Source organism: Peromyscus maniculatus, chromosome 23 (genome assembly GCF_049852395.1).
Source record: "Peromyscus maniculatus bairdii isolate BWxNUB_F1_BW_parent chromosome 23, HU_Pman_BW_mat_3.1, whole genome shotgun sequence".
Classification (NCBI taxonomy): Eukaryota; Metazoa; Chordata; class Mammalia; order Rodentia; family Cricetidae; genus Peromyscus; species Peromyscus maniculatus.
Window position 1 is genome coordinate 43663399 of NC_134874.1, and position 26043 is coordinate 43689441.

At 43.2% G+C, this 26043-nt stretch overlaps 1 protein-coding gene across 4 annotated transcripts; it reads left to right on the plus strand.

Moving 5' to 3' along the window:
* The first annotated feature begins 1 nt into the window (after window position 1).
* On the plus strand, window positions 2-24023 carry LOC143270522 (putative sperm motility kinase W). Of its 4 annotated transcripts, none has more exons than XM_076560797.1 (11): window positions 2-138; window positions 8518-10116; window positions 10530-10923; window positions 12250-12672; window positions 13562-13676; window positions 13806-14517; window positions 15804-15946; window positions 16360-16432; window positions 17110-17295; window positions 17796-17867; window positions 18191-24023. In XM_076560797.1, the coding sequence occupies exons 2-3, from the start codon at window positions 9035-9037 to the stop codon at window positions 10552-10554; spliced, it is 1107 nt and encodes a 368-aa protein (XP_076416912.1). In that variant the 5' UTR covers window positions 2-138; window positions 8518-9034; the 3' UTR covers window positions 10555-10923; window positions 12250-12672; window positions 13562-13676; window positions 13806-14517; window positions 15804-15946; window positions 16360-16432; window positions 17110-17295; window positions 17796-17867; window positions 18191-24023. The 4 variants fall into 4 exon arrangements, with proteins under 4 accessions (XP_076416912.1, XP_076416913.1, XP_076416914.1 ...); XM_076560799.1 differs by lacking the exon at window positions 13806-14517 and having other exon boundaries at window positions 30-138; window positions 12250-12383; window positions 12533-12672; XM_076560796.1 differs by lacking the exons at window positions 2-138; window positions 13806-14517 and adding an exon at window positions 1343-1447.
* Window positions 24024-26043: the final 2020 nt, after the last annotated feature.

Consider the following 26043-nt stretch of genomic DNA (forward strand, 5'->3'; position numbering starts at 1 on the left):
CAGCCAATAAAAGGGCGTCACCTAGGGCTGGGTTTCATCTTTGTACTTCAGAGAAGCAGTTGGTTCTCTGAAGAGCTGTTGGATTCAGTTGTATCTGCTAGATTTGGACTTTTCAAAATTTATAGGATTCTCAACTTAGTGAGTACATTTCCCAAGATTTCAGTTTTTGCTTTTATCTATTAGTGTTTATTCATTGCTTTATTGACATCATTGGTTTGGGTTTTGATTTTTGCCTGTAAGTTCTTTTTCCTCATTTCACCTCATTTTCCTTTTATCAACTTCTTTCTTTGCCATTTTCGCCTTTGTTCTGGTGTAATTTATACACATACTGGTATAGATTATCTCCATGGCATGAGGAATTTGATCCCGCATACCCATATCTGAGTATGCTGCATTTTGATCCTATTTACAAGCTCTAATTGACTTAACCACACATCGACTGTGACAAGTACTTCCTAATGATCTAAGTTTCTTCCCTCTGCATGTTCTGGAAACAAATGTGTGACACTTGTGTTTGTGGAACTGGAATATTTGAAGTAACACTTTCTCTAGTTCCAAATGTGTTCCTGAAAAAGGCATTTCATTTTTTTGATGTCTGATTATAGGACTTACCTCAATGTTGTGTGTGTGCTCTGCTTTGTGTCAATTTGTATGTGTGAATGAATCACCCTGGCTCTGCCTACCGAGTGCTAGGATTAAAGGCATGTGCCATCGCCACCTAGCTGTATTTTTCTACATTTCATGAGAGGAGGGAGCTTACAGAAGGACAGTGGTCCTAGGAGGGATCTTCCTTTCAGACAAAAGATCATTAGTAAAGATGGACTGGACACTCATTGGGTGTCTGAAGGGGTTTTATTCCCACCAGACAAAGTATGTCTCCATGAACGTCATAGTTTCTGAGGGGAAAGGAGTTGCTTCAATATCAAGAAGCAGGCTTGGTTAACACGAGAAGTATGCTTCATGACAGAGCATGGGTCTGGAATTTAGTCTCCTTGGGGAACTCATTGATTGTATTCATGGGGTGGGTGGGAGAGATATGGGCATGTATGTAGATATGTATGACTTTGTGACGGCAATGAATCTTTGTGGCTTCCGGGAAAGTAACAAGATTGGGGTGGGGAGGGATAGCAGCCCTCTCTGCTAAGGACATTTGTCCTTGGGGGCAAGAACGTGAACAAAAAAAAAGATTTAATAATTAATGTAATATTTTAACGGAAAAATAATTTAAAAAATCACTTTGATTTCTTGTCAAGCCTTGATTGGTCCATTGTATGTGACATCACACGGAATCTGGTGAGGTATGCTAGATATTAGCCAATCAAAAGGCACCGCCTGAGGCTGGGTTTTGTCTGTACTTCAGAGAAGCAGTTGGTTGCTGGCAGAGCAGTTGGACTCAGTTGTTTCTCATATACTTGACTTTTTTTCTGACCAGTTGGATCTGGACATAGTGAGTTTAATTCCCAGGTTCTCAGTTTGGGCTTTTGGTAATTGGCATTTATTTATTTCTTTATGTACATTATTGGTTTGGGTACTAATTTTTCCCTGTAATTCCTCTTTCTTCATTTCCAGCTATTTTCCTTTTATCAACGTCTTTGTCGGTTTTGGCTGTGTTCTTGTTTTTTACAAATTTAGTGTTATATATTAAATGCATAGGATGAGGAATTTGATCAGGACTTTGACATTTTTCTGTACCCTACTTTGATCATATTTATCTGCTATATTTCACTTCCCAACCCATTGAATTGGGACCATATACACAGGCTATCCACCTGCCTGCTCATGACCTGGAGTGAACAAAATGTGACACTTGTGTTTGTGTAACTTGCTGTTTGTAGTAACACTTTCACTAATCCCAGGTTTCCTCCTGAATTAGGCATTCCATTCCACTGACGTCTGATTTAGGACTGACCTCAGGGTGGTGTGTATGCTGTGTTCTTTTGTTGTTGACGAACCTTGAGTGTTTCTGCTTGATCATGAAGTCTGGTCTTATTAATGTGGTATTGAATTTGATGTGAGCTATCAATTATTCTCATTCAGGATTTTCCAATAAGTCACTCAAGTGTATTGCCTGGTACTAGGATCTTTTTTAAATGTCTTACATGTTTTGGAAATTAGGGTAATGATTCTTTTATGAAATGTGCTTGAAAAAAGTGTGCCTTCCCTCAGTTATATGGTCTACTGAAATACTTGCGGATCATTACTGCTAGTTGTTGAGATTGAAGAAGTTGATTTCCAGTTTCCTGGGTTTGGCTCCTGGGATTTAGAATTGCTCTTTCATATTTATGTTTATGTTTTTTTATATTTATTCTTCTTTCATAGAGTACATCCTGACTGCATCCTCCACCGCATCCTTTCCTCCCAGTTGCCCCTCACCACCTCTCTCCACCAGATCCACTGTGCTCTGTGTCCCTTTAGAAAAGGGCAGGTTCCAAGGGATAGCAACTGAACATGGAATGACAAGATGCAATAAGATTATATTAAAATATTTGTTTTTGCTCTAGAAACAATTTGTGCTTAAATTATCAGTTCCCTCATTAAATGCTACCCAATTTTCATTTTTGATAATTCAATCTTTTATTTCCATATATTTTTTCTCTCAGGTATAGAAAACATTTTCAAAATTACTGGACTAAATTTGAATAGTTTTTTTTCATTTTTCTTTATTAAGATTTTTTTCTACTCACTCTACATACCACCCACAGATACCACCTCCTACGTCTTCTCACCCCCCAGCCCTCTCTCACAAGCCACCACACATCCTAACATCCCCCAAATCAAGGTCTACCATGGGGAATTAGCAGAGCCCAGAACACTGAGCCTAGGCAGGTCCAAGCCCCTTCCAACTGCACCAAGAATGCCCAAGGCATCACACCACAGGCACCAGATTCCCAATGGCCTGCCCATTCACCAGGGATGGATCCTGATCCCCCTGCCTGGGTGCCTCCCAAACAGTTCGAGCCAAACTACCGTTTTCCAAATCCAGAGGGCCTAGTCCAGTCCCATGGGAGCGCCAAAGCCACTAGTATACAGATCATGTGCTTCCTCTAGTGTGACTGTTCATCTCTGCATGTCTTTCCATCATGATATGGATGTCTCCTGATTGCAGAATCCCTCCTCTGTCTCATCGATTGGATTCCCAGAGCTCAGCCTGGTGCCTGGCCATGGATCTCTGTTTCTGCCTCCATCAGTCACTGGACAAAGGGTCTATGATGACAGTTAGGGTATTTACTAGACCAATCACCAGAGTAGACCAGTCCAGGCACCCTCTGGACCACTGCCAGCAGTCCAAGGTGGGGTTTCATTGTGGATTCCTGAGAGCCACCCCCCCCCCAGGACCCTGCCTCTTCCTATTCCCAAGATGTCCTCATCTATCATGGTATCTCACTCCCTGCCCTCCCACTCTGTCTCTGTTCCAGCTTGACCCTCCCATTTCCCTATGTTCTCATCCTCGACTCTTTGCCCTCTGCCACCACCACCCCCCCGACACCCAGTCCACTCATGTAGATCTCATCCACTTCTCCTTTACTGCATCATCCATGTCTCCCACAAAGGATCTTTTCTTATTAGATAGCCTCTCTGGAGCTGTGGGTTGCAGTCTGGCATCCCTTCCCTCACATCTAGTATCTACTTAGGAGTGAGTACATACTATGTTTATCCTTCTAAGTCTGGGTACCTTGCTCAGGATTATATTTTCTAGTTCTACCCATTTGCCTGCAGACCTCATGATGTCATTGTTTCTCTCTGCTGAGTATCCTAGGTTTTTGTTTTTCCATGTAAAGTTAAGTAGTGTTATTTCCACGTCTGTGAAGAATTGTGTTGGGATTTTGATGGGGATTGCATTGAATCTGTAGATTGCTTTTGGTAAGATTGCCATTTTTTACTATGTTAATTCTACTTATTCATGAGCATGGGAGATCTTTCCATTTTCTGATATCTTCTTCGATTTCTTTCTTCAGAGACTTAAATTTTTTGATTGTGAGCCTAGCCTTTAACAGCTGAGCCATCTCTCCAGCCCGAGACTTAAATTTTTTAACATACAGGTCTTTCACTTGCTTAGTTAGAGTTAGCCCAAGATATTTTATATCATTTGTGGCTATTGTAAAGGGTGAAGTTTCTCTGATTCTTTTTCAGCCCATTTATCATTTGTATATAGGAGGGCTACCAATTTTTTTGAGTTAATCTTGTATCCTGTCACCTTACTGAAGGAGTTTATCAGCTGAGGAGTTCCCTTTTAGAATTTTTGAGGTCACTTATGTATGACTTCGTCTTTCCCAAATTCTATCCCCTTGATCTCCTTTAGTTATCTTATTGCTCTGCTAGAACTTCAAATACTATGTTGAATAAGTATGGGGAGAGTGGACAGCCTTGTCTTGTTCCTGATTTTAGTGGAATCGCTTTGAGTTTCTCTCCATTTAACTTGATGTTGGCTGTTGGCTTGCTGTAAACTGCCTTTATCATGTTCAGGTATGTTCCCTGTATTCCTGATCGCTCCAAGACTTTTACCATGAAGGGGTGTTGGATTTTGTCAAAGGCTTTTTCACCATCCAATGATATGATCATGTGGTTTTTTCCTTTCAATTTGTTTATATGGTGTATTACATTGACAGATTTTCATATGTTGAACTATCCTTGCATCCCTGGGATGAAGCCTATTTGGTCATGGTGGATAATTTTTTAGATGTGTTCCTGGATTCAGTTAGCCAGTATTTTATTGAGTATTTTTTGCATCAATGTTCATGAGGGAGATTGGTTCGTAATTCTCTTTCTTTGTTGCATCTTTGCGTTGTTCGGGTATCAGGTTAACTGTAGCCAAATAAAAAGAATTTGGTAATATTCCTTCTGTTTCTATTGTGTGGAACAATTTGAAGAGTATTGGTATTAGCTCTTCTTTAAAAGTCCGGTAGAATTCTGCGCTGAAGCCATCTGGTCCTGGGCTTTTTTTGGTTGGGAGAATTTTAGTGAGTGTTTCCATTTCCTTAGGGGTTACTGGTCTATTTAAATAGTTTATCTGGTCTTGATTTAACTTTGGTATGGGGTACCTATCCAGAAAATCATCCTTTTATTTCAGATTTTCCAATTTTGTGGAGTACAGATATTTGAAGTATGACCTGATTGTTCTCTGAATTTCCTCCTTTTCTGTTGTTTTGTCCCCCTTTTTATTTTTGATTTTGTTAATTTGGATGTTCTCTCTCCCTGCTTTTTGATTAATTTGGATAAGGGCTTGTCTATCTTGTAGATTTTCTCAAAGAACCAACTCTTTGTTTCATTTATTCTTTGTATTGTTCTGTTTGCTTCTATTTTATTGATTTCAGCCCTCAATTTGATTATTTCCTGGTGTCTGTTTCTCCTGGGTGAATTTGCTTTTTCTTGTTCTAGAGCTTTCAGGTGTGCTGTTAAGTCATTATTGTGAGACTTTGCCAACTTCTTCATGGGCTATATTTTTATTGCTATGAATTTTGCTCTTAGCACTGCTTTCATAGTGTCTCATATGTTTGGGAATATTATACATTTATTATTATTATTATTATTCAATAATATTATTATTGAATTCTAGAAAATCTTTAATTTCTATATTTATTTCTTCCTTGACCCATTGGTGATTCAGTTGGGCATTATTCAGTTTCCATGAGATTGTAGGCTTTCTGTAATTTTTGTTGTTGTTGAAATCTAACTTTAAGCCATGGTGGTCCAATAAGATGCAGGAGGTTATTTCAATTTTTTTTGTATCTGTTGAGATTTTCTTTGTGACCAAGCATGTGGTTGATTTTGGAGAAGGTTCCATAGGGTGCTGAAAAGAAGGTATATTCTTTTGTGTTAGAGTGGAATATTCTGTATCTATCTCTTAAGTCCATTTGAGTCTAAATGTCTGTTAGTTCCCTTATTTCTCTGTTAAGTTTCTGTCTGGTAGACCTGTTCATTGTTGAGAGTGGGGTGTTGAAGTCTCCCACTACTAGTGTAGGGAGTTTGATATGTGATTTAAGCTTTAGTAATGTTTCTTTTACAAATGTAGCTGCCCTTGTATTTTGGGCATAAATATTCAGAATTGAGACTTCATCTTGTCAGATTTTACCTGTGATAAATATGTAATATCCTTCTGGATCTCTTTTGATTGATTTTAGTTTGAAGTCTATTTTATTAGACATTAGGATAGCTACACTAGGTTGCTTCTTAAATCCATTTGATTGTAAAGTCTTTTCCCAGTCTTTTATTCTGAGGTAGTGTCTGTCTTTGAAGTTGAGGTGTGTTTCATGTATGCAGCAAATGGATGGATTTTGTTTTCGTATCCATTTTGTTTGCCTGTGTCTTTTTATAGGTGAATTGAGACCATTGATTATTAATAGATATTAATGAACAGTTATTGCTAATTCCTGTTAGTTTTTGAAGGTAGTGTTGTATGTTTCTTTTCTTTGGTATTTGTTGTTGTGGCACTATCTATTGCCTGTGTTTTCATGAGTGTATCTAACTTCCTTAGGTTGGATTTTTCCTACAAGTGTGTTGTATAGGGCTGGATTTGTGGATAGATATTGTTTAAATCTGGTTTTATCATGGAATATTTTGTTTAATCCGTCTATGTTGATTGAGAGAATTCCTGGGTATAATAGTCTAGGTTGACATCCATGTTCTCTTAGTGTCTGCATAACGTCTGTCCAGGACCTTCTAGCTTTCATCTATCTTATCTTCAACATCAGAGATCCACTCTTCTGTATCTTGCAATCTGTTGGTTATGCCTGCATCTGTATTTCCTGTTTATTTACTCAGATTTTCAACTACCAGCATTCCCTCAGTTTCTGTCTGCTTTATTGTTTCAGTTTTCAAATCTTGAACTGTTTCCCTCTCTTGTTTAATTGCTCTCTCTTGGCTTTCTTTAAGGGATTTACTGATTTCTTCCATTGTTTAGTTTGACTTTTCCTCGACTTCTTTAAGGGAAATTTTCATTTCCTCTTTAAAGATCTCTATCATCTTCTTAAGGTCATTTTTAAGGTCAACTTTTTCTATTTCTTCTGGGTTGGGACATTCAGATCTTGCTGGTGTAGGTTCTGATGGAGCCATATTGGTTTTTTTGTTGTTGACTCTATTTATGTACTGGCATCTACCCATCTCTTTCTCCACTTGGTGCAAGTGGTGTCTGTGTCTGAGGGAGGTTCTCTTGGTGTGATTGATACTCTTGGTCCAGTGGGAGCTCTTGGTCTAGTCGGTGCTGATGGAAAATTTGTCTAAGGGATCAGATATTAGTTAAATTATTGCTTGTGTGTTCTCTTAGTCCAATTGGGTGCTGGCGGGCTCTGTCCTAAATACACATTTAAAAACACAATATGTATTATGGTAGTATATATATAACATATTTTAATATTTGTAATTGTGTATATTATAGTATATGCTAATTAAAATATGATGTATAATTCCACTAGTAACTATTATATCATGATGTATAATTCCATTTAGACTTAGAATATATTATACTATATAACATAATCATAATTTCAATAATCACAACTCTGCAGTAAGTATAATACATTACACTATACACACATTCTCATAAGCATTTGCATGGTACATTTCCATACATGCTTATACTGTACTTGATCACATTCCCATGCACTACGTCAGTTCCCGACCATATCTTTGTGACTGATACTGTGACTTTTACACAAGCATAGTCCTCTCCTTCCTCATGACCAGGAGAGACAGGGTAGATCCTGTTTCTGTTTGTGGAGCTGCTCTGTCTCCTGTAGAGCTCTATCTGGTTTAGCTACTTACCTTATATAAAAACAGTTCTCTGGTCACAGTGCTGAGTGTGGATTCTTCATCATTGTTCATCAAGGAGAGGAGCTCACACTTGCCCCATTCCTTGAGCTTACTTGGTGGTGGGATCAGGCTAACACTGGCACAGAGATGAGTTTGGATGAGTGCCTTTGCTTTCTCTTTTGTGAAGTATTTTCTATAACCCTGGTCTTCATTGTTCTGCAAAGCTTTGAATGATTCAGGAAATCCATGAGATCTGGGCTCTGCCTTGTTTGGAGCTGTTTTTGTTGCACTCCAAACTTGTTGCTTATGACTTAATGTTTAAGTGTTTTTCTTTTATCTTAATTCAATTTTCACACATGTCTAAGAATTCCTTTCATATTATCTAATTTCTTGGGGTATAAAAACTGTAATATCCCTGAAAGACCCTCCGGACTGCAGTTGTATCAGTTACATCAACGTTTCTATAGTGTAATCTGTATCTGATCTCTCTGGATCAGCTTTGTTGAGGGGTTTGCATTGTAGCACATCCTTGCAGAGAAGCATCTCATTCTTTCAGGAATCTTGGGATTTTCCATTGCATGCCAACTTTACTTATACCAACTCTCATCTTTGCTGGAATTCCCTAACCACTGTTTTGGATTTGGGTTCTTCTAGTGTTTTTATATCCTTGAAGAGCATCATTACATTGTTTGGGATGTCTCAGATTTCATGACAGAGAATTCCAAGCTATAGCCTTCGCTCCTTAAACTACATTCCTTTTTTTTCTTTTAGTATTCTGTGTGTCTGAAATTTCCCACAAGATAAAGTGGTTGAAATTGAGCAGAACACCATGGGCAGCCACATGGAAGAGGACATTCTGGAAAAGGATTTCAGGATGTTAATATCTCTAGAGTGTGGTGCATTTGGGGAGGTGAAGTTGGCCTGCCACCTTCCCACACACACACGAGTGGCTGTCAAGGTCCTTGAGAAAAATACCAACAATGTGGCTGACATCAGCACTGAAGTGAACATACTTCAGTCTTTAGAACATAGGAACATCGTTCGGTTTTTTCACATGATTGACACACTGACAACCACTTACGTGATTATGGAGTATGTGGCAGGAGAAGATCTGGAGAGCTGCCTCTAGGCACTGGGCTGTCTAAAGGAGGAGGAGGCAAGAGGGATTTTCCGGCAGGTGGTGTCAGCGGTTCACTTCCTCCACCAGAGACACATCGCACACCGTGATATCAAATTAGAAAACATCCTAGTCGATGCAGCAGGAAATGCAAAGCTTTGTGACTTTGGTATGGCAATTGAAATCACAGAGGGGCAGATGTTGGAGGAGATCTGTGGCTCCTTGCTCTATTGGGCCCCAGAGATCTTGGCAAGAAAGCCCTATGATGGACTGGCAGGTGATATGTGGAGCTTGGGTATCGTCCTGTATGTCCTGGTCACAGGGCACTTTCCATACATGGAAGAAACCCTTGAAGGTATGCACAGGGTCATCACCACCACAATGTGTCCCATTCCCTACCATCTGTCCAAACCCTGTTATTTCATCATTGCCCGGCTACTCATGGTCACCACCTGGTACCGATTCACAATCTCTCAGCTTGTGGAAAGACCATGGCTGGGTCCCATTCAACAACATGTACTGCCTGCCACAAAAGATATCCTGCCCAGGGTCGTGGAGTCTATGTGCACCATCGGCTACACCTGTGAGGAGATTGTGTCATCCCTAACTCACAGGCAACAAAATAATCATGTAACGGCCACATGCAACATTCTCAAACACCTACTGAGTTGTGGGGACAGCCATCAGCAAGATCAGATGCACTGGCTAACTAGCAGCTCTGCTGGTCCTGTTCACCTCCCTCTTCCCATGACCAGGAGAGTCAGTGAACCAGTGTTTACAACCAGAATACAAGCTGGGAAGAGTCACTTTAATGAGAATGGTATGGAAGAAAGAGCCAAAACATGCAGAAGCTACACCATGCCTCACATATCCTCCTTCCTGGAGGTGCTGTCCTCTTCAGACAACACAGTCCCAGAAAGAGATGCTCTTGTGGCTGACGTCATCAACACTGCTGCAGAGGACATTGCAGTCAATAGGAATGCTGTTGATCCCCTGCCTGGCAATCTCTCCTCCCCTGAATCAGTCTTGGATGCAACACCAACAGGATTTCTGAACCTGGGCTTCTCTGAAGAAGATTCATCCCAGAAGCCAGACATTGCCAGTGACCAGCCCCAGGGGACACCCATGACATCTGGATCCAGGCCATTCAGGGTCTGGAAGCTGGTGAGGAAGCAAATTTCCCATGCACTGAGAGCACTATGCCGCTGCTGCTGCTGCTGCTGCTGCTGCTGCTGCTGCCTGCCCACCCCAAGGTGAGCCCTGAACCCTTGCATCAGGGCCTTAAGGAAAAGGGCAACAGGGGAGACCTATGTGGAGACCAGCTGGTTGGGCCACACAGATCAATTCCTACATTGTATTTTCAAAATACTCTTTCAATATCCTTTTTAAATGAAAAGTTGTACCCACTCAGAGGGCACAGCAATTCAGATATGTGGTACCTTAGATGGCAAATTGCACAGCATCCTGTTCATGTAAAGTCCTGGAAGGTTGAGGCAAAAGCAGAGAGCAGAGAATGGGGACCATAGGGTGGGAAGGAAGGGAGGAGAGTTTGTCCAAAGGGATTAAAGGTTCAGAATGGAGGAATTAGGAAGAGAATTATGGCACAAAACTTTTATCTGCACAAGTCACTAATAGAGGTGCTCTCATATTTCTTCCTTCTTGGAAGTGTGGAAAATGAAATGGCCCAATAGAATTCCAGCCCTGGTGAGGAGCCACGGAAGGGACACAAGACAGATCGCCAGAGCGCCAGCTCCCTCCAACACGTGGCAACAGGCTCCTCCATCGATCCTCCAGCTATTGGGTCTAAGCTGCCACTTTATAACTCCTCCAGCTTACTTTAGCTCCAGCACTATTGTTGGATGAAGAGGTGGTCAGAAGGCAGTTTACGCAGTGACTCTTTACCTTCCCAGCTTTGGTTGTGCTTGTCGGACCACTCACACTGCATGGAAAACAGCAGCCTCTACCACCAGGAAATGACTTCATACCTGCTCATCATCTTGGTCACTTTAACCCTCCAACTTCTTCTCTGGCTGCCTTTTGAAAAGAACAGCAAGACCTGTGTAAGTCCTGGAGAGTGGAGATAGGTGAAGGAGATAAAGGTGACTAATTGGGAAACAGGATGGAGACCGTTAGAGGGGAAATGAGAGGTGGTGTAGAATTAGGAATAGAGTCTGTCCTGAGGAACTTCTTGTCAACAAAGGAACATGAAGGAGATGTGTGTGTTTCTCTGTGACAGGGGCCATGGACAAGCTAGAGCAGGAAGAAACTTCCCCTAAAGTGCAGAGTGGGAGGGAGCTAGGAATAGCCAGCAATGAGGAGGAGAGGGCCTGCTCTGAGGGTTCCTGGCATGTGTCAAGGCACACAAGTAGGATGCTGTCTTGGAAATAGCATCCTGTTCTTTCCTACAGATCTGGGGTGCAGCGGGAGAAAATGCAGGACTATCAGTCAGTCCGGTCCTCCTCAGTGCTGAGTAAGTCCTGTCTGTAAAAGTCAGCAAGAGAGGCACTTTCTTTATTCTTTCGGGTTTTATTTGAGAAAGCGAAATGGCCTATTTGAACAACAGTCTTGGTGTGGTGCAAGAGGAAGGATCCAGGCTGGAAATCTGTGTCCTGTGTGATGATATGTTAGGGCTACAGGTTCCAGTATCCATCCTCCAAGTTAGGGTCTCAGCTGCCATATTCCCCATCCTTCACCTCACTGCTGCCCCTGCACTGTTGTTGAACATCTCTAAGTGGTCACGTGTAGCATCGACCCAATGAATGTCTACATCCCTCATGGTTCCTGTGGGACCAGGGTTCCACGACATCTAAAAGGGCTGCCTCTGTTAACAGGACAGACTTGCACACAGGTCTCAGGCTTCCCTCATCTTTGATCTCTTCATCACCTCCAAACTGCTTTCTGACTGTCTTTTAGAAGAACTGAAGCAACTGTAATTCCACGGGGAAATGGGAAAATGGAGATAAGGGGAGGGACGGGAAAGGAGGTGGAGAGGATGAAGAGGAAATGAGAGGACCTGTGGAGAGGGTCAGAATGTGTCCAGAGGAGCTTACCTGAAATGAGTCAGGAGAAAAGGATGTTGTCCTGGGTAGGGGTCTTGAGGAAGTGAGACCAAGAACAAATGTCTCAAGCAGAGCAGAGTGAGACTCTGGTTTACTCTGGCATTCTGTTGTCAGCCATGAGGAGGGAAGGCCCTGTGCTGATCACTCTGAGCATAAGTCAAGGTAGAGAACTATGAGGCTGCTTTGGAAAGGGATTCCCATTATGGATTTCTGATGAAGGGGTGGATAGAGAGAAGGGTGGCTCCATCATTCAGTGGGGTCCTCTACTGGTCTTGTCCATCATGGCCTTTGGCAGATCTGATGACATCTGTGTCTTTGTCCTTATAGGCTCCTTTATCCAGGCTTCCCATGTTGCCTCCCACCTCCTGATTCAGAATCTTGCATCATTTACCCATGTCATGGAGAGATTTGTACCTGATATTTGACCTTACATTACTATTGTTCTGCTCCAGCCTGGGTAGGTAAGTAGGCATTGCCAGGCCTGATGCTGAGTATTGCCTCTTCAAGGCCAGCATCCATGTGACTGCTTCATGACCAATGCCCACCGTTGGGGTCAGGCTTACAAGAACCCTTGATCATTATGGAGCTCTAATGACAGCCTCTGGTGCAGAGTGAAGCAATGGTCAGTGAAGGGTCTGAAGTGGATTCCAGGACACCTTCCATGTAGGAAGCAACTCACTGACTTGACAAGAGGAAATGAACTCAACAGAGACTCCAGGATACTAGTCTGTGTGAATCATGCACCTGAAGGTAAGACTGAGTACAGTAAGTGTCTGTTTGTGGTAGAAGATGAGTCTCTGAAGCCTGTTCTTGATGTGGTGAATTGATCCCATGAAGTACCCTGTGCCAGCATCCGTGAAAAAGGGGAAAGTTATTGATTTGCTCAACTGAAGAGCAATGGGAGACTGAGAGACTGCAGGGCTGTGACTAAGGAGGAACCAGCTTCTCTGCAGTAGTTGGTCTCCAGCTCCGTTCTGACCATCTGATCCTGCCCTGTTAGCAAACACTGATGAATATTAAAGGCTTTGGATTGTTCTTCCCAGCAGGATGATAGCCAGCTTGTGCTGTCACTTACTTCTAGATCCCTGTCAAAATCTGTGTTCTGACTAGGCTGGAAATCTGTGTCCTGTGTGATGATGTGTTAGGGCTACATGTTCCAGTATCCCATGTGCACACAAGAAGACCCAGTCGGCTTGATGAGAGAGAGAGAGAGAGAGAGAGAGAGAGAGAGAGAGAGAGAGAGAGAGAGAGAGAGAGAGAGAATTCTTTTCAGTTTGTGGGTATCACCTGGTGCAGACTATGTTTCTGTGGCCTATCAGTGAAGGAAGGATTTAAGACATGGTTTAGGAGTCTGTTGAACTCTAGAAATGAGATATGGAAATTTCCTGAATACTCATTTGATAGTTTACTTTTTTGAGATTGGTTCTCACTCTATAGCCCTGGCTATCCTGAGAAACTCTGTACAGAACATGCAGTTCTCAAACTCACAGGGATTGAACCCCTTCTCTCCCTCCTGAGAGCATCATTTACGGATGTGGACTCCCATGCCTGGCTTCAAGTACTGGACAGCATCAAATGTAAATTCCTCCAAACATTTGAGGCAGAAGAAGACAATTCTGTGCTTCTTTCATCCTGACAGGGTCAGGGATTGAACTGAAGGTTCTGTCATCCAGGATGGACTACAATCAGCAGCAAAGTCCAAATCTAACCTTCAGGATAGAAGTCTATGCCCACCAGTGAACAGATACCTGGAGGTGAGAACTGCTGTCATGAATTCTTCTGGGGACCCTGGTCAGTGGGCTGTGGAAGGTATGCCCTAGCTGACACATCCTTGGAAACAAGGCACAGAGCATGCAAAGGCTACTTTCTAATCCTTTTCTCAGGATTCCCACTGCAGTCCAGGCACAAATCCCATGATTTCAACCTGTCCAATCAGGAGAGTTCAGATTGGCTACCTGGTCTGATGAGTTGAGTTCTTTCCATTTCAGCCATGAGATCACAGCTGAGGCCTCAAGGTGGGTCACTGAGACAATTGGTGCCTGTCTTGGGATGTTGAAGGTAGGTCTTTCACTTTAAGGACACCAGTGGCAGAGGCAGTGCATGCAGCCACATATTCTACTTAGGAGCTTCCAGTTCTATTCATCTAACACCCAGATTCTGTCTGCTTGTCAGCTGATTGCCCTGGCTCCTCTTGCTCGTGGTTCCCACACAGCTTCAGTTACTTGTCAAAACCACTTTGGTTTGGGTTTTAGGTCACTGAAAATTGTTGATATTCCTTGGCTAATGGAGAGTCCAGGGCTGCAGGTTTCTGCATGCTGAACCAAGTAGGACTCTGTGCAGCTCATTCTGAACATTCTGTGACTGTAAAGGTGATCAACCCACCCCAAGAACATTGTGTAACATCCCAGGAAGACCACTAACCAATTCCATGTTCTTAGTGTTCTGTTGTTCTTGTTCTGGCCCCTATAAACCTCCAGATTTTTCATATGAAAAAAGAAAGTGATGTTTGTTCTTTGGGACATGCCTGTCACACATAACACAGTCATTCTCTGTTGTATCTGTTTTCTGAAAGATGTCTTAATTTCATTCTTGAGGGTGAGTATGAGCTCTTGAACTGTATGCTTTTCATCTATTTATTTATTTATTTATTTATTTATTTATTTATTTATTTATTTATTTATTTATTTTCCTGTTGATTCATTCAGTTTGTTATTCATTTATGTATTCATTCTATGTGTCTTTATATCAGGTATCTTGACCACATTCATGTCCCTATCACTTCACATCCTCTCTCCATCCCTACACCTGCCCCAATGAAAGAAAATTTAAGAGGAAAAAAGAAAAATAATACATTTTGTTTTAGAACAAGTTTCTCTGTGTAGATTTGTGCCTTAACTGGAACTCATTGTGTAGCTCAGGCTGTCCTGGAACTCACAGAGATCTGCCTGACTCTGACTCACAAGTGGGAATAAAGGTGTGTGCCACCATCGCCTGGAAATAAGACAAAATTAAAATAGGAAGATATAAAGATTTCCTCATGGAGACAGTCGATTGGCTTGATCTGTTTGGGAGGCTTCTAGGCAGTGGTACCAGGTCCTGGGCTCATTGCATGAGTTAGCTGTTTGACACCTGGGACTTATGCAGGGACGCTTGGCTCAATCTGGGAGGAGGGGACTGGACCTGCCTGGACTGAGTCTATCAGGTTGATCCCAGTCCTCAGGCGAGACCTTGATCTGGAGGAGGTGGGAATGGGGGGTGGGCTGGGGGGAAGGGGAGGGGGACAGGAAGGGAGAGAACAAGGGAATCTGTGGCTATTATGTAGAACTGAAGAGTATTGTAAAATAAATAAATAAATAAATAAATAAATAAATAAATAAATAAATAAATAAATAAATAAATAAATAAATAGATTTCCTCATGGAAGCTGCAGTGATAGTGTGACAGAGTGAGTCACACTTTGAACCTCTGTGTCCATGTATCTTGTTAGTGCTCATTGCAGAGACACTGGTCTGCTCCAGGCCTTGTGTTTCTACTACACTAATTTTGTATCTGATACTGTCATCTGTCCTTTGCAATTGGCACATTAACTTGTTTCACTGTATGGGTATGCAAATTTAAAACCCTGATTTCAAAAGCACCAGTGCCAAGGTACAAACCTGCTTCTAAATAAAATGACAAGGTTGATCTGGAGATGGAGAACAGAGGATGAGAACCAGAGATGGCAGAGACAACAGGAAGAATTGACTAAGGGAGGGATTTGGAGAGGATGGAAGAGATCGAGGGAGGAGCCATGAGGAGAGGAATGCACAGTAGGTTTAGCTTAAGTGCTGCATATTTCAAGCTCCCTTAGAGTCCCTTTCACATGTCTGTCCTCTTTAAAGTGATGAGCTCTATACATCAGGAGACACAGGGTGGCGATTCCAGGTGTGGCCTGAGACAGCAGAAGTAGGAGCTCTGCAGGAAGTCCAGATGGCAGTGTGCCCACTTCCCCAGCATAAAGGGTCTCTGTCCAGTGCAGGACAAGGTAAGGCATCTACTACAGGATTCTCTCGAGGAAACCTTAGTTATCAAGACAATATGATCCAGGGCTGGTGTTTCACAGCATCCTTCTCTAAGGGGAAAATGAGACAATTCCAGGTACAAGCTACCCATGACTGTGCAGACCCTGTGGACCAGTCTGCAGGGGAATAGCTAGCAGTACTCATTAATCTACCTACCCTTAAGATGTGTGGTCCTAGTGAAATGTTTCCCCACATGAAGGAATGGGAGCTTTTTCCTCTCCCTCCTTCCCTGCTGTTGTATTTGCAGCCTTCATTTATCCCTGTGTCCCGCCCATCAGACAAGACACAGTTCCACTGCATGCTGCTCTAGTTTATGTGTTTTTGAAGAGGCCTCACTGTAGGGAGTTTTATCAGAACCATATTTGTCTCCTAACAGGAAAGTGACAGCAAGCTGAAGGAAAATGGGGACCACATCGGATGGAATGCTGGGACTTTGCTCCACTTTGGAAGTGAGTAGGCCTTACCTAGGGCACAGTGGTCAGAGGTGGGGTCAGCACTCTTAAAACTACTTTGTACACAGGTCCACTGGGTACAGTGGTCAAACCTAGGCAGCCTTATTGACCATACAACTATGGTTTCCAGCTATGCTGTCTGCTTATTGTCCTGCTGGGATAATTGTCTAAAGTGTTGTCAGGTGCACCTGATAGGCAGACAGACTCCCCATACAGGGAAGGATGCCACTCTGATGGGGATGAGTGCTAAGGCTCATCTGTGTGCATCACATGGCTGAAAGCATCACTGAGACCACCATAACAGTCTATAGTAGATGTTTAGTTTTTGGTTTCTGGTCTAAACTTGACTCTGGCTTAGAGGTTAAGAAGAATAAGGCTGCCCAGGAAGGCCTGCCTCAATCCCAAGGGTAGATTGTCATTGAGCTTGTGTTACAGAGGATGAAAGAGAGAAAATAATAGCTGAGGCATGGGTACAGAGGGATATTGAGATAACTTGGTGTTGTGGCAATCTCCTCACTCTGATCCTAACAAAATGAGGAGGAAATGTTTGAATCAAAGATGGTGAACATCTTCAGTAACTTAGTTTGTGTTGGGTGCCAGAGCCTGGACCATGGGGACTCATACAACCTAGCTTGGGAAAATGGCTAAGAGACAATGACCTGTTTGCTCCTCAGCCCATGGGTGGTCTGTTTCTCAATGAATGACCACTAAGGCAAGCTTCACCCTGATGTGATTGGGTACTGTGCCAGGCATTGAATCTCTCCAGAGACAGCCCATGTGGACAAAGACTCCAAGCCCTGGTGATGATGGTCTCTAAGAACGTGACTCTCAGGAAGCAGAGCTGATGCCCAAGAGCCAAGGTGAGTTAATTTATTTTATTTTTTTTTACTTTTTATAACTGTTTTTCAAGACAGAATTTCCTTGTGTAGCTTTGCAAGACGAGTTTATGTGGACTTTTTATATCAGTGGCCACTGCAGGGAGAAAATGGTGGCTTTTATTTGGTTATGTGAGATAAGTCAGCCTATGATCAGGCTCAAACACTTAAAACACTCTCCTTGCCCCACTGCCTGCCTCCTGGAGACATCAGGAATAGGTGCACACAATGCATGCTATTTGTACCAATATCTTTCCACACACTGCCCCAAAGTTCCTCAATAATACTCTCCTCCCAGTGGAGAAAAGTGAGTCCTAGTGATGCTGGGTAACTTGCTCTTTTGGACAGAGCCTGACTGGTTGAGAATGTTTACATTCCTCTCAGGTCATTGACACTGACAAGATGACTAGTGTGGTAACACCCTGTGTCCTTGTAGTCTCAGAGGTTAACTCCAGAACTCTCATTGACCATCCTTTTCTCCTCAGATCTGCAGGTTCTGCTGGATATGTTCTGAGACAAAGCTCATCTTCACCATATGTGCATCCTGTCTCATCTAGGCAAGTGTTAAGTGAGCTGGGTGCAGGAAGCACAGTGTCTAGACACAGACATGTTGGTGAAACTACCTTTCCTTCTTGATCCTAGAGCCTGTTTATGGGACAGTAGCAGAGCAGCTAGAACAAACCACTAACATCAATCAGGGCTTTCCCCGGAGAATCGACTGAGTTCTCCCTCAGGAAGTTCATATAGGAAAAAGGGATATTACTGCTGCCTCATTACATCCTGAACTCCACAAGGAATAAACCAGCTAATTTCTGAAAGGCCACAGGTCTAGGGATTTTGCTAGACTATTCTTTGGTCTAACAAAAATGTCTTTTTATAGGTGCTTGGCCATATCCCTAATCTTCAACCCTGAGAAATCTGACCTGAGTATGTGCACACTTAACATCAGTGACATGGAGGAAAAAGAGTACCTCTCACCTCCCCTTTCTAGCAGACTAGCATGGCATTGTCTGAGCTCTAGAGGATCTTAGAGGCTGCACACAGCAACAGGAGGACATGCTGTGGAGAACAATGACATGGTTTTTCTGCCAACATCCAACTATGGACAACCACCCAAATTATCAAGAAGATCTGTGGAATCTACAGGAGCATCCCTTTGTTAAAGCCTCTCGGTGGATACTTACTGTTGAATCGCTGGCGAATTTAGACTCCTTTGAGAATTTACAGTTCAGAAATTCACATATGCCTCTCTGTCCTCACAGATAACCCAGAAAACCTGCTTGAGCAGGTAAACAAATATCTCAGAGGAGCCTTGGGATTTAAATGTACTTCTCTTTCTGAACTCTAGAGTGGATACCTGAGAAGGGCAGTATGCATGGACCACCTGCCAGGCCCCCAATAACATGAAAAGGGAGAACTTAAGATCATACCCTCTGCCAATCTTTCACTGGTATTAGACAGAGGCAATTTACAAACAAATACTGAAGCACTTAATTAGAATTCCAACATAATTTCTATAAATTGGCATTCAGATTATTTGACCCCAGGAAAAGAGAAATCCAAATCTATATGAGTTCTCAGGTTCTACCAGTTGTTATTCTAAAGGTGACAGATGTTTGCACTTCATCTGTACATTCAGCAAATCCAGTCTGATGCTCAAACACAAGATGTAACAACCAATGGGACCTAAACCTAGAAGACATGGCCAAGGACAGGACAGATTCCTCCTAACCCAATATTCCTCTTTCAGGACTTACAGCTAAGCCTCAAAGAACCATAAAGGGTTACAGTATTGTAAAGGAGACTGGACACATGGAACAGAACGCTCAGAAACAGACTCATCAAAATCCTGTCAGCCTATTTTCTCATAATCACCCAGGGAAATCAAGGCAGAGAGAAGGACTTGTCCACAAATGACTGCAGAAGAAAATTTAAAAACAAACAATAAGGAACCCATTGAAAAACTGAACACAGTCACCATTTCAATTGATCCCAAATACAGACACTATAATTTTCACATAAAGTTATAGAAGAGGACTACATAAGTACCTGCCTTATAGGAAGGAGGAAAGAGAATAACAAAGAGATGAACTGCGGACTTGGGAGCCCTGCTGCCACCAGCCATGAAAATACACAGACTGGAGCATGGCTGGAGCAGTACGCTACCTCAGGACATCTAGAGAGAGCCTGGCCCCTGACACACCCTGGCAGACAACAAACACTGACGGTTAACACTGTGTGTCTATGAGGAGGTGGACGGGTAGTGTGTGCTGTGTGGGGTGAGGAGTACTGAAACCTATCACATTGTTGGGATGGAGATGAGCTGTCCAGCTGATCTGATAACAGCACTGTATGGATGGTCCAGTCAGCTGGGGAAAGCAGTAGGGCTGACACCTAGACACTCACATGTGCTACCCATGCCCCTCCCCTTGTTAACAACTTACATACAGTGTCAGTGTAAGGACATGAAGGATGCCCCTCACCCATACTCACCCCAGAGTTCTCTAGGTATTAGGCCTAGATATTCAATTCCCCTTCTGCTGTCTCACATACAATGCTAGATTCTAGACCAGGCTAGACATGCCTCCAACCACAATGTACTAAGACATGGGGAAAGGTATCAGGCCCTGTTGGACACTTGACCTCCTGACAAGGACACACATTTACTGCTTGGTTCAAACACTCCTGGAATCTTCCTGCACTGACGTACAACACTAGGTATACTGCAGCGTGTGACACTACAGCCATGCCACCTCACTTGAACTAGCAGCTGTCAGACCAGATAAACATCCCCTACATCACACACACACACACACACACACACACACACACACACACACACACAGAGCCTCTAATATACTTACTTCTAAGTATGGGCCATGCATTTCTCCAACCAAACCGCACATTGACTGCTAGGTATCAGACCATCCTGAACAAACACTCACACACAACTCACATGTATTCCTAGGTCTGGATCCCAAATGTCATTCACATAATCCTTTATTAACAGCTACTTATCAGGCCATACAGAACACTCTCTTGCCACTGTACCCAAATACTCTCTTACTATTGGACCCTACTTGACACCCTAATATCACTGAAATTCGACATACTCTGCTAGAGTTCAGGCCCTCTTGAACATCACACCCCACCACCACAATCTACAATGTTAGTATCAGGACCCTGGACAATACAGTCCATCAACTCATATATTCCTGTTGGATATCAGACCTCCTGGGCCTTGCAACACTCCATGGCAACACTTAAGAGGCTAGCCGAGGGACCTGGAATGCACACATCACCCTGCAGCTGCCCCACATGCACTGCTAGGTATCAGGCTCTTCTGACACCCTAACAACCTCACACACACTCAAGTGTCAAGCACACTTGGACATCACATAGCACACTGCCAATCCACTTCAAAATGAATGATCAGACCTTGTCAGACACCAGCTCAGTTTCAAGCTAACACATACAACACAGGGATTGTGCAGAGCTTACACCCTGTAATTCCACTGCCCTCTCTGACATACAGTGTTACCAAACACAATGGACACACCACCACCCCCCCCTGTGACCACACATCCACGTCTAGGTGTCAGTGCAGTTTGACCTCATACCCCACATTAATCGACAGCCATCAGACCATGCTGGGAACTTCTCCCCATGGTAGGTCATGCACATTCCATTGCTGGACATCCTTCTGTGGAAGACTCAGCCACACTGCTAGGCATCAGATTTTACTGGACTATGCTATACAATGTGCTGGGTCTCAGGCTCTACTGATAGTTACTAAGAAAAGTATGTGAGTGAGTGTGTGTGTGTGTGTGTGTGTGTGTGTGTGTGTGTGTGTGTGTGTGTGTCTGTGTGTGTGTGTCTGTGTGTGTGTGTGTGTGTCTGTGTGTGTGTGTGTGTGTACACGTGTGCACTTGTACTTGTGGTGAATGGTCAGAATGTAGGCTGCAAATTTTTGGAGATAGCTGTCAGTGACTAGGTAAATAGAACTCTAGGGTCAGTATAGTATTAAAGAAGTTGATCAGAGCAAGTATTTGCAACATATGGACTTGAGAGATTTGGGAGAAGAAGGGTAGAAAACAAGATATATGGAATAGACAAATATAGGTCTCGGGGAGGAATTTGACTTTACTTTTGAAGTAATGATAAGCCAAGTTTTTCTTTGTCAGGAAGACTAGGTGTCGTTGTCTGTAAGGTGTGCACACACTTAAATTGATGCACCTCCAAATTGCTAGGTGTCAGGTGCTACTAGGAATTCTGTCTTCTCCAGCCAGAGCCAAACACACATGCCTAGGTGTCAGGTCCTGCTAGGTCAACTCTCCATTAAGAAAATGCTCCTCTACACAGCTGGGTAGCACGTCCTCCAAGAGATCAACACACAATGGCTAAAGCCCCATGCACAGGACTGGGTATCTGGTCTTTCTTAGTATCCCCTTACCTAGAGCCACAGAGGCCATACACAGCCCCCATATACATATAACACAAGTGTCAGGGTCTAGTATTTATCTCTTCCCTCACACCACATATACATACATGGTTAGGTCACATTCCTGATAGGAATCACCTCAGCTACAGCAGTGCCACACACCCAGAGCCAGGTGTCACATCCTGTTAGGTACCTCTTCTCCTGCATCCGAAAATGCAATACAGACACAGCTAGCTTTTTAGTACTGGCACCGCTCCCCTATTATCAAATGCCTGGTACAGAGCCACACACTCACAAACACACTCAGGCACACATGCTTGTATGATCCCATGCATGTTCTTATGAACACTCACCCAGCTGTCATGTCCTTCAAGGTCTCCCCCATTCAGCCAAAGCCCTGTTTACACACAGCCATCTATGTGCTGTTCTTGTAGGTGTCCATCCCTACAGCCACACACATACACAGAGACAAACAGAGAGACAGAGACAGAGAGACAGACAGATATACAGAGAGAAAGAGACAGAGACAGTCACAGAATCCTTGGTCAGGTCCTGCTATTCCTACTCCATAACAGACAAAGCTGTCTACTCAGGACTAGGTGTCAGGTCCTGATACATACCTCTTTTCCTATATTCAAAGTGTGTTGCTCTTTCCCAACTAGTTTCCCAGTATTCACCCTTATAATCAAATGCTAGGTACACAGTCACACACTCAGAAACACTCTCAGGCACACATGCTCCTACAAACGCCTTCACAAACCCAGTGCACTCACCTAGCCTTTAGGTCCTAGAAGATAGACACCATACAAGGAAAGACCAACATACACTTCTAGGTGTTAAGTCCTGTGAGGTAGAGGTATCACCCATACAACAAACAAGCACACATACATTTCTATGTGTTAGGTCCTATGATGTATTCAACATAGAGACAAAGCCCAAAGCCTACTAGGGGTTTCTCCCCATTACCTACAGCCATACTCTCTCTTTCTCTGTCTCTCTGTCTCGCTGTCTCTCTCTGTCTCTCATTTATCTATCTACCTCTCTCTTTCCCTCTTGAGTATTAAACACACAAACACACACACACACACACACACACACACACACAGAAACAAATACATGTATACATGTACATCTAAGCCCATGTCCTTTTAGGTATACACTTGTCTAGATCCAAAGACTCCCAAATACATGTTATTTGACTGGTCTTTCAAGGTATTGCCTCTATTACAATGGCAAAGCCACCCCCTCATTCACAAGTACACACACACACACACACACACACACACACACACACACACAGTAATGCAGTATTGCAGCAGGATCTGTTAGATTTCCAACTTCATTAGAGCCAAAACCTTCCAAAGAGGGCGGTGTCAGCTTCTGCTAGGTCCATTCTTCTCTACAGCCAACATTCCTCTTACACAGCTAGGTTCATGACCTCCTGAGATCAATTGCTACACAGTAAAGTCCCATGCACAGGGCTAGGTGTCACATCCGACTAAGAACCCCCTCACCTACAGCATACACCCCAGACACAGCTCTCATATTCATATAAGGCAAGTGTCAGATCAGATATTTGTCTCTACACTAACAACCAAAGTTCCACATACACAAACATGGTTAGGTTTTAGGATCAGCTAGGTACCTTCTCCCCCATAGCAACACACTAGGATAACCCATACAAACATACAAACACAAGCATGCACATATGCACATATGCAAACAATCATGCATGCAGGCCTGTTGGAACCCTCTCCAGGTTGTGAGTCCAAGGAGTTTTTCCCTAGCCCCATGAATGGAGCTATGGATTTAGGGTAGGGCTAGAACTTGGCACCTACCTCTGAGTGTGTGACATGTTGTAGAAGTGGGGGATTCCCTGTAGGACCTGACAAGTTGTCATGTGTGTGTTTGTAGCTTTGGCTGTAAGGGTGGGACAACAATGCTACCCTTGTACAATAGCCTTGTCTACGGGACAGCCAGGACTACAGAGTGCTTGTCTCAGAAAAGAAACAAAGAGAGAGACAGAAAGTAGGAGAAAGAGAGAGGAATGAGGAAAGGAAGGAGGGAAAAGAAAGAGAGGGAAAGAGAAATAGAAAGAAAGAAAGAAAGAAAGAAAGAAAGAAAGAAAGAAAGAAAGAAAGAAAGAAAGAAAGAAAGAAAGAAAGAAAGAAAAGAAGGAAGGAAGGAAGGAAGGAAGACAAAGAAAGAAAGAAAGAAAGAAAGAAAGAAAGAAAGAAAGAAAGAAAGAAAGAAAGAAAGAAAGAAAGAAAGAGGAAAGAAAAAAAGAAAGGAAGGAAGGAAGGAAGAAGGAAGGAAGGAAGGAAGGAAGGAAGGAAGGAAGGAAGGAAGGAAGGAAGGAAGGAAGGAAGGAAGGAAGGAAGGAAAAATTAACCTAAAAAGGAAAATGCCCCTACAAACTTGTCCACGGGCAATCTCATGAAAGTGTTTCTCAATGGAGGATCTCTCTTCCTAGATAACCCAGCTTGTTGACAAGTTGACAAAACCTAATCAACATGGATATCCTTTTGCTATAGCCTGCCTGTCTTTGTTGCCTTTGACCTTGTAGGTGTCCAAAAATGGAAATTAAATAAGTTTGCCTTCTTCTCTAACAGCTGTGGTCTTGGTTATTGCTCTTATCGTCTGTGGGCTGTCCTGGTCTGTCTTCCTGAAACACATGAGGCTTCCTTAGAAGCCAACTTTATTTAGTTTGTTAATGTTAGCATCCTTACTTCCAACTCAGAATATCATAATTAGCTGCACCAGCAGCAAGAAAGCATGCTGATAGCCTGGTGGTGGTGGTGCACACCTTTAATCCTAGCTCCCAGGAGGCAGAGGTAGGTAGAACCTCCAGATATGAGGGCAGCCTGGTCTGCATAGTGAGTCCCCGGATAGCCAGAACTACACAAAAGAACTCTGTCTCAAAAAATAAATTAAAAAAGAAAAAGCATCAGATACTCTTCCTAATAACCCGGGTATGAATCCAAGCACCCATATCTGTTACTGCAGGTCATGGGAATCTAACACCCTCTTCCTGGCCTCTGCAGACACTGCAAGAGTGTAGTGCACAGATAGACAATGCAGGCAAAAATCCATTCACAATAACTGAATATATCTCATTCTGATTTCATAACAATGTAAAATAATTTTCAAATTTGAGCGGATGGTCTTAAATGTTTGGTGGTTGTTTAAAGGTTTGTGTGTCTTTTTAAGGTGTCTGTGGATACAAAGGTGCCAGGCTGCCATGAAAGCAATCCTTCCAGCAGCCTGGCTAATATTCCTCATCTCAAGGTAGTCAGGAGTCAGGAAAAGATCTAATGGCTCTCCATTAAGCCACCAAACCATAGTGCTGGAGTGGTGTGGAACACTTGTACACTGTGTGAGCTGTGATTTGTGTAATAAAAAGCTGAATGGCCAATAGCTAGGCAGGCAGTATAGGTGGGATTTCCAGGGAGACAAAGGAAGAGGAGATGAATGTAGGCGTGGGAGATGCCAGGAGACATGGAAGAAGCAGGATGGGCTGTTCGTGACAGAACATAGATGAATAGAACAAACCTATGCGAGGCTGAGTTTCATAATTATTTTAAGTCTCTGAGTTTATTTAGGAGCTGACTGGTGGGACAAAGAAAGACTCATTGCACTGGAGAGATGGCTCAGCCCTTAAGAGCACTGGCTGCTCTTCCACATGTACCAGGTTCAATTCCCAGCTCCCACATGGCAGCTTGAAACTGCTGAAACTGCAGTTGCAAGGGATCTGACACTCTCACACAGACATACATGCAGGGAAAACACCATTGCACAAAATAAATAGAAGCCATTTAAAAAAGGACAGCATTGGTTTGGCCACAAAACCTCCCTCCGGAATCTCTGTCCCTCTCTCCGTGTCAGCTAGTTCTGTGGTTCAAGCATTCTGGGATGCATACCAGGTCTGGAGAATGCTGCATGAGTGGAAGCAGAATCTTTGCCTGCACAGACTCACCTGCAGGTGCAGGCAGATTGAAAGAAGGGCCCCTGGCTCACCCACACTGGCCACCACAGGACTCCATGTAGTCAGGAGAGGTCAGAGCCTAGAAACTGAGCTCCATTTAACCCACTGCTCCAGCTCAGCAGGTAGACCACATTCAGGCCTGAAACCTTATCTCTTTACAAACCCATATCTGCTTGTAGCATCCTGACCTGCCATCTATGGCATCCATGCACCTGGCAAAAAGCCACAACCCTGAAACAATTCCACCTGAAGAGAAAAGACTGTGCCCCAAATTTTCAATGATGCTTGGCCCACCATGGATCCTAAT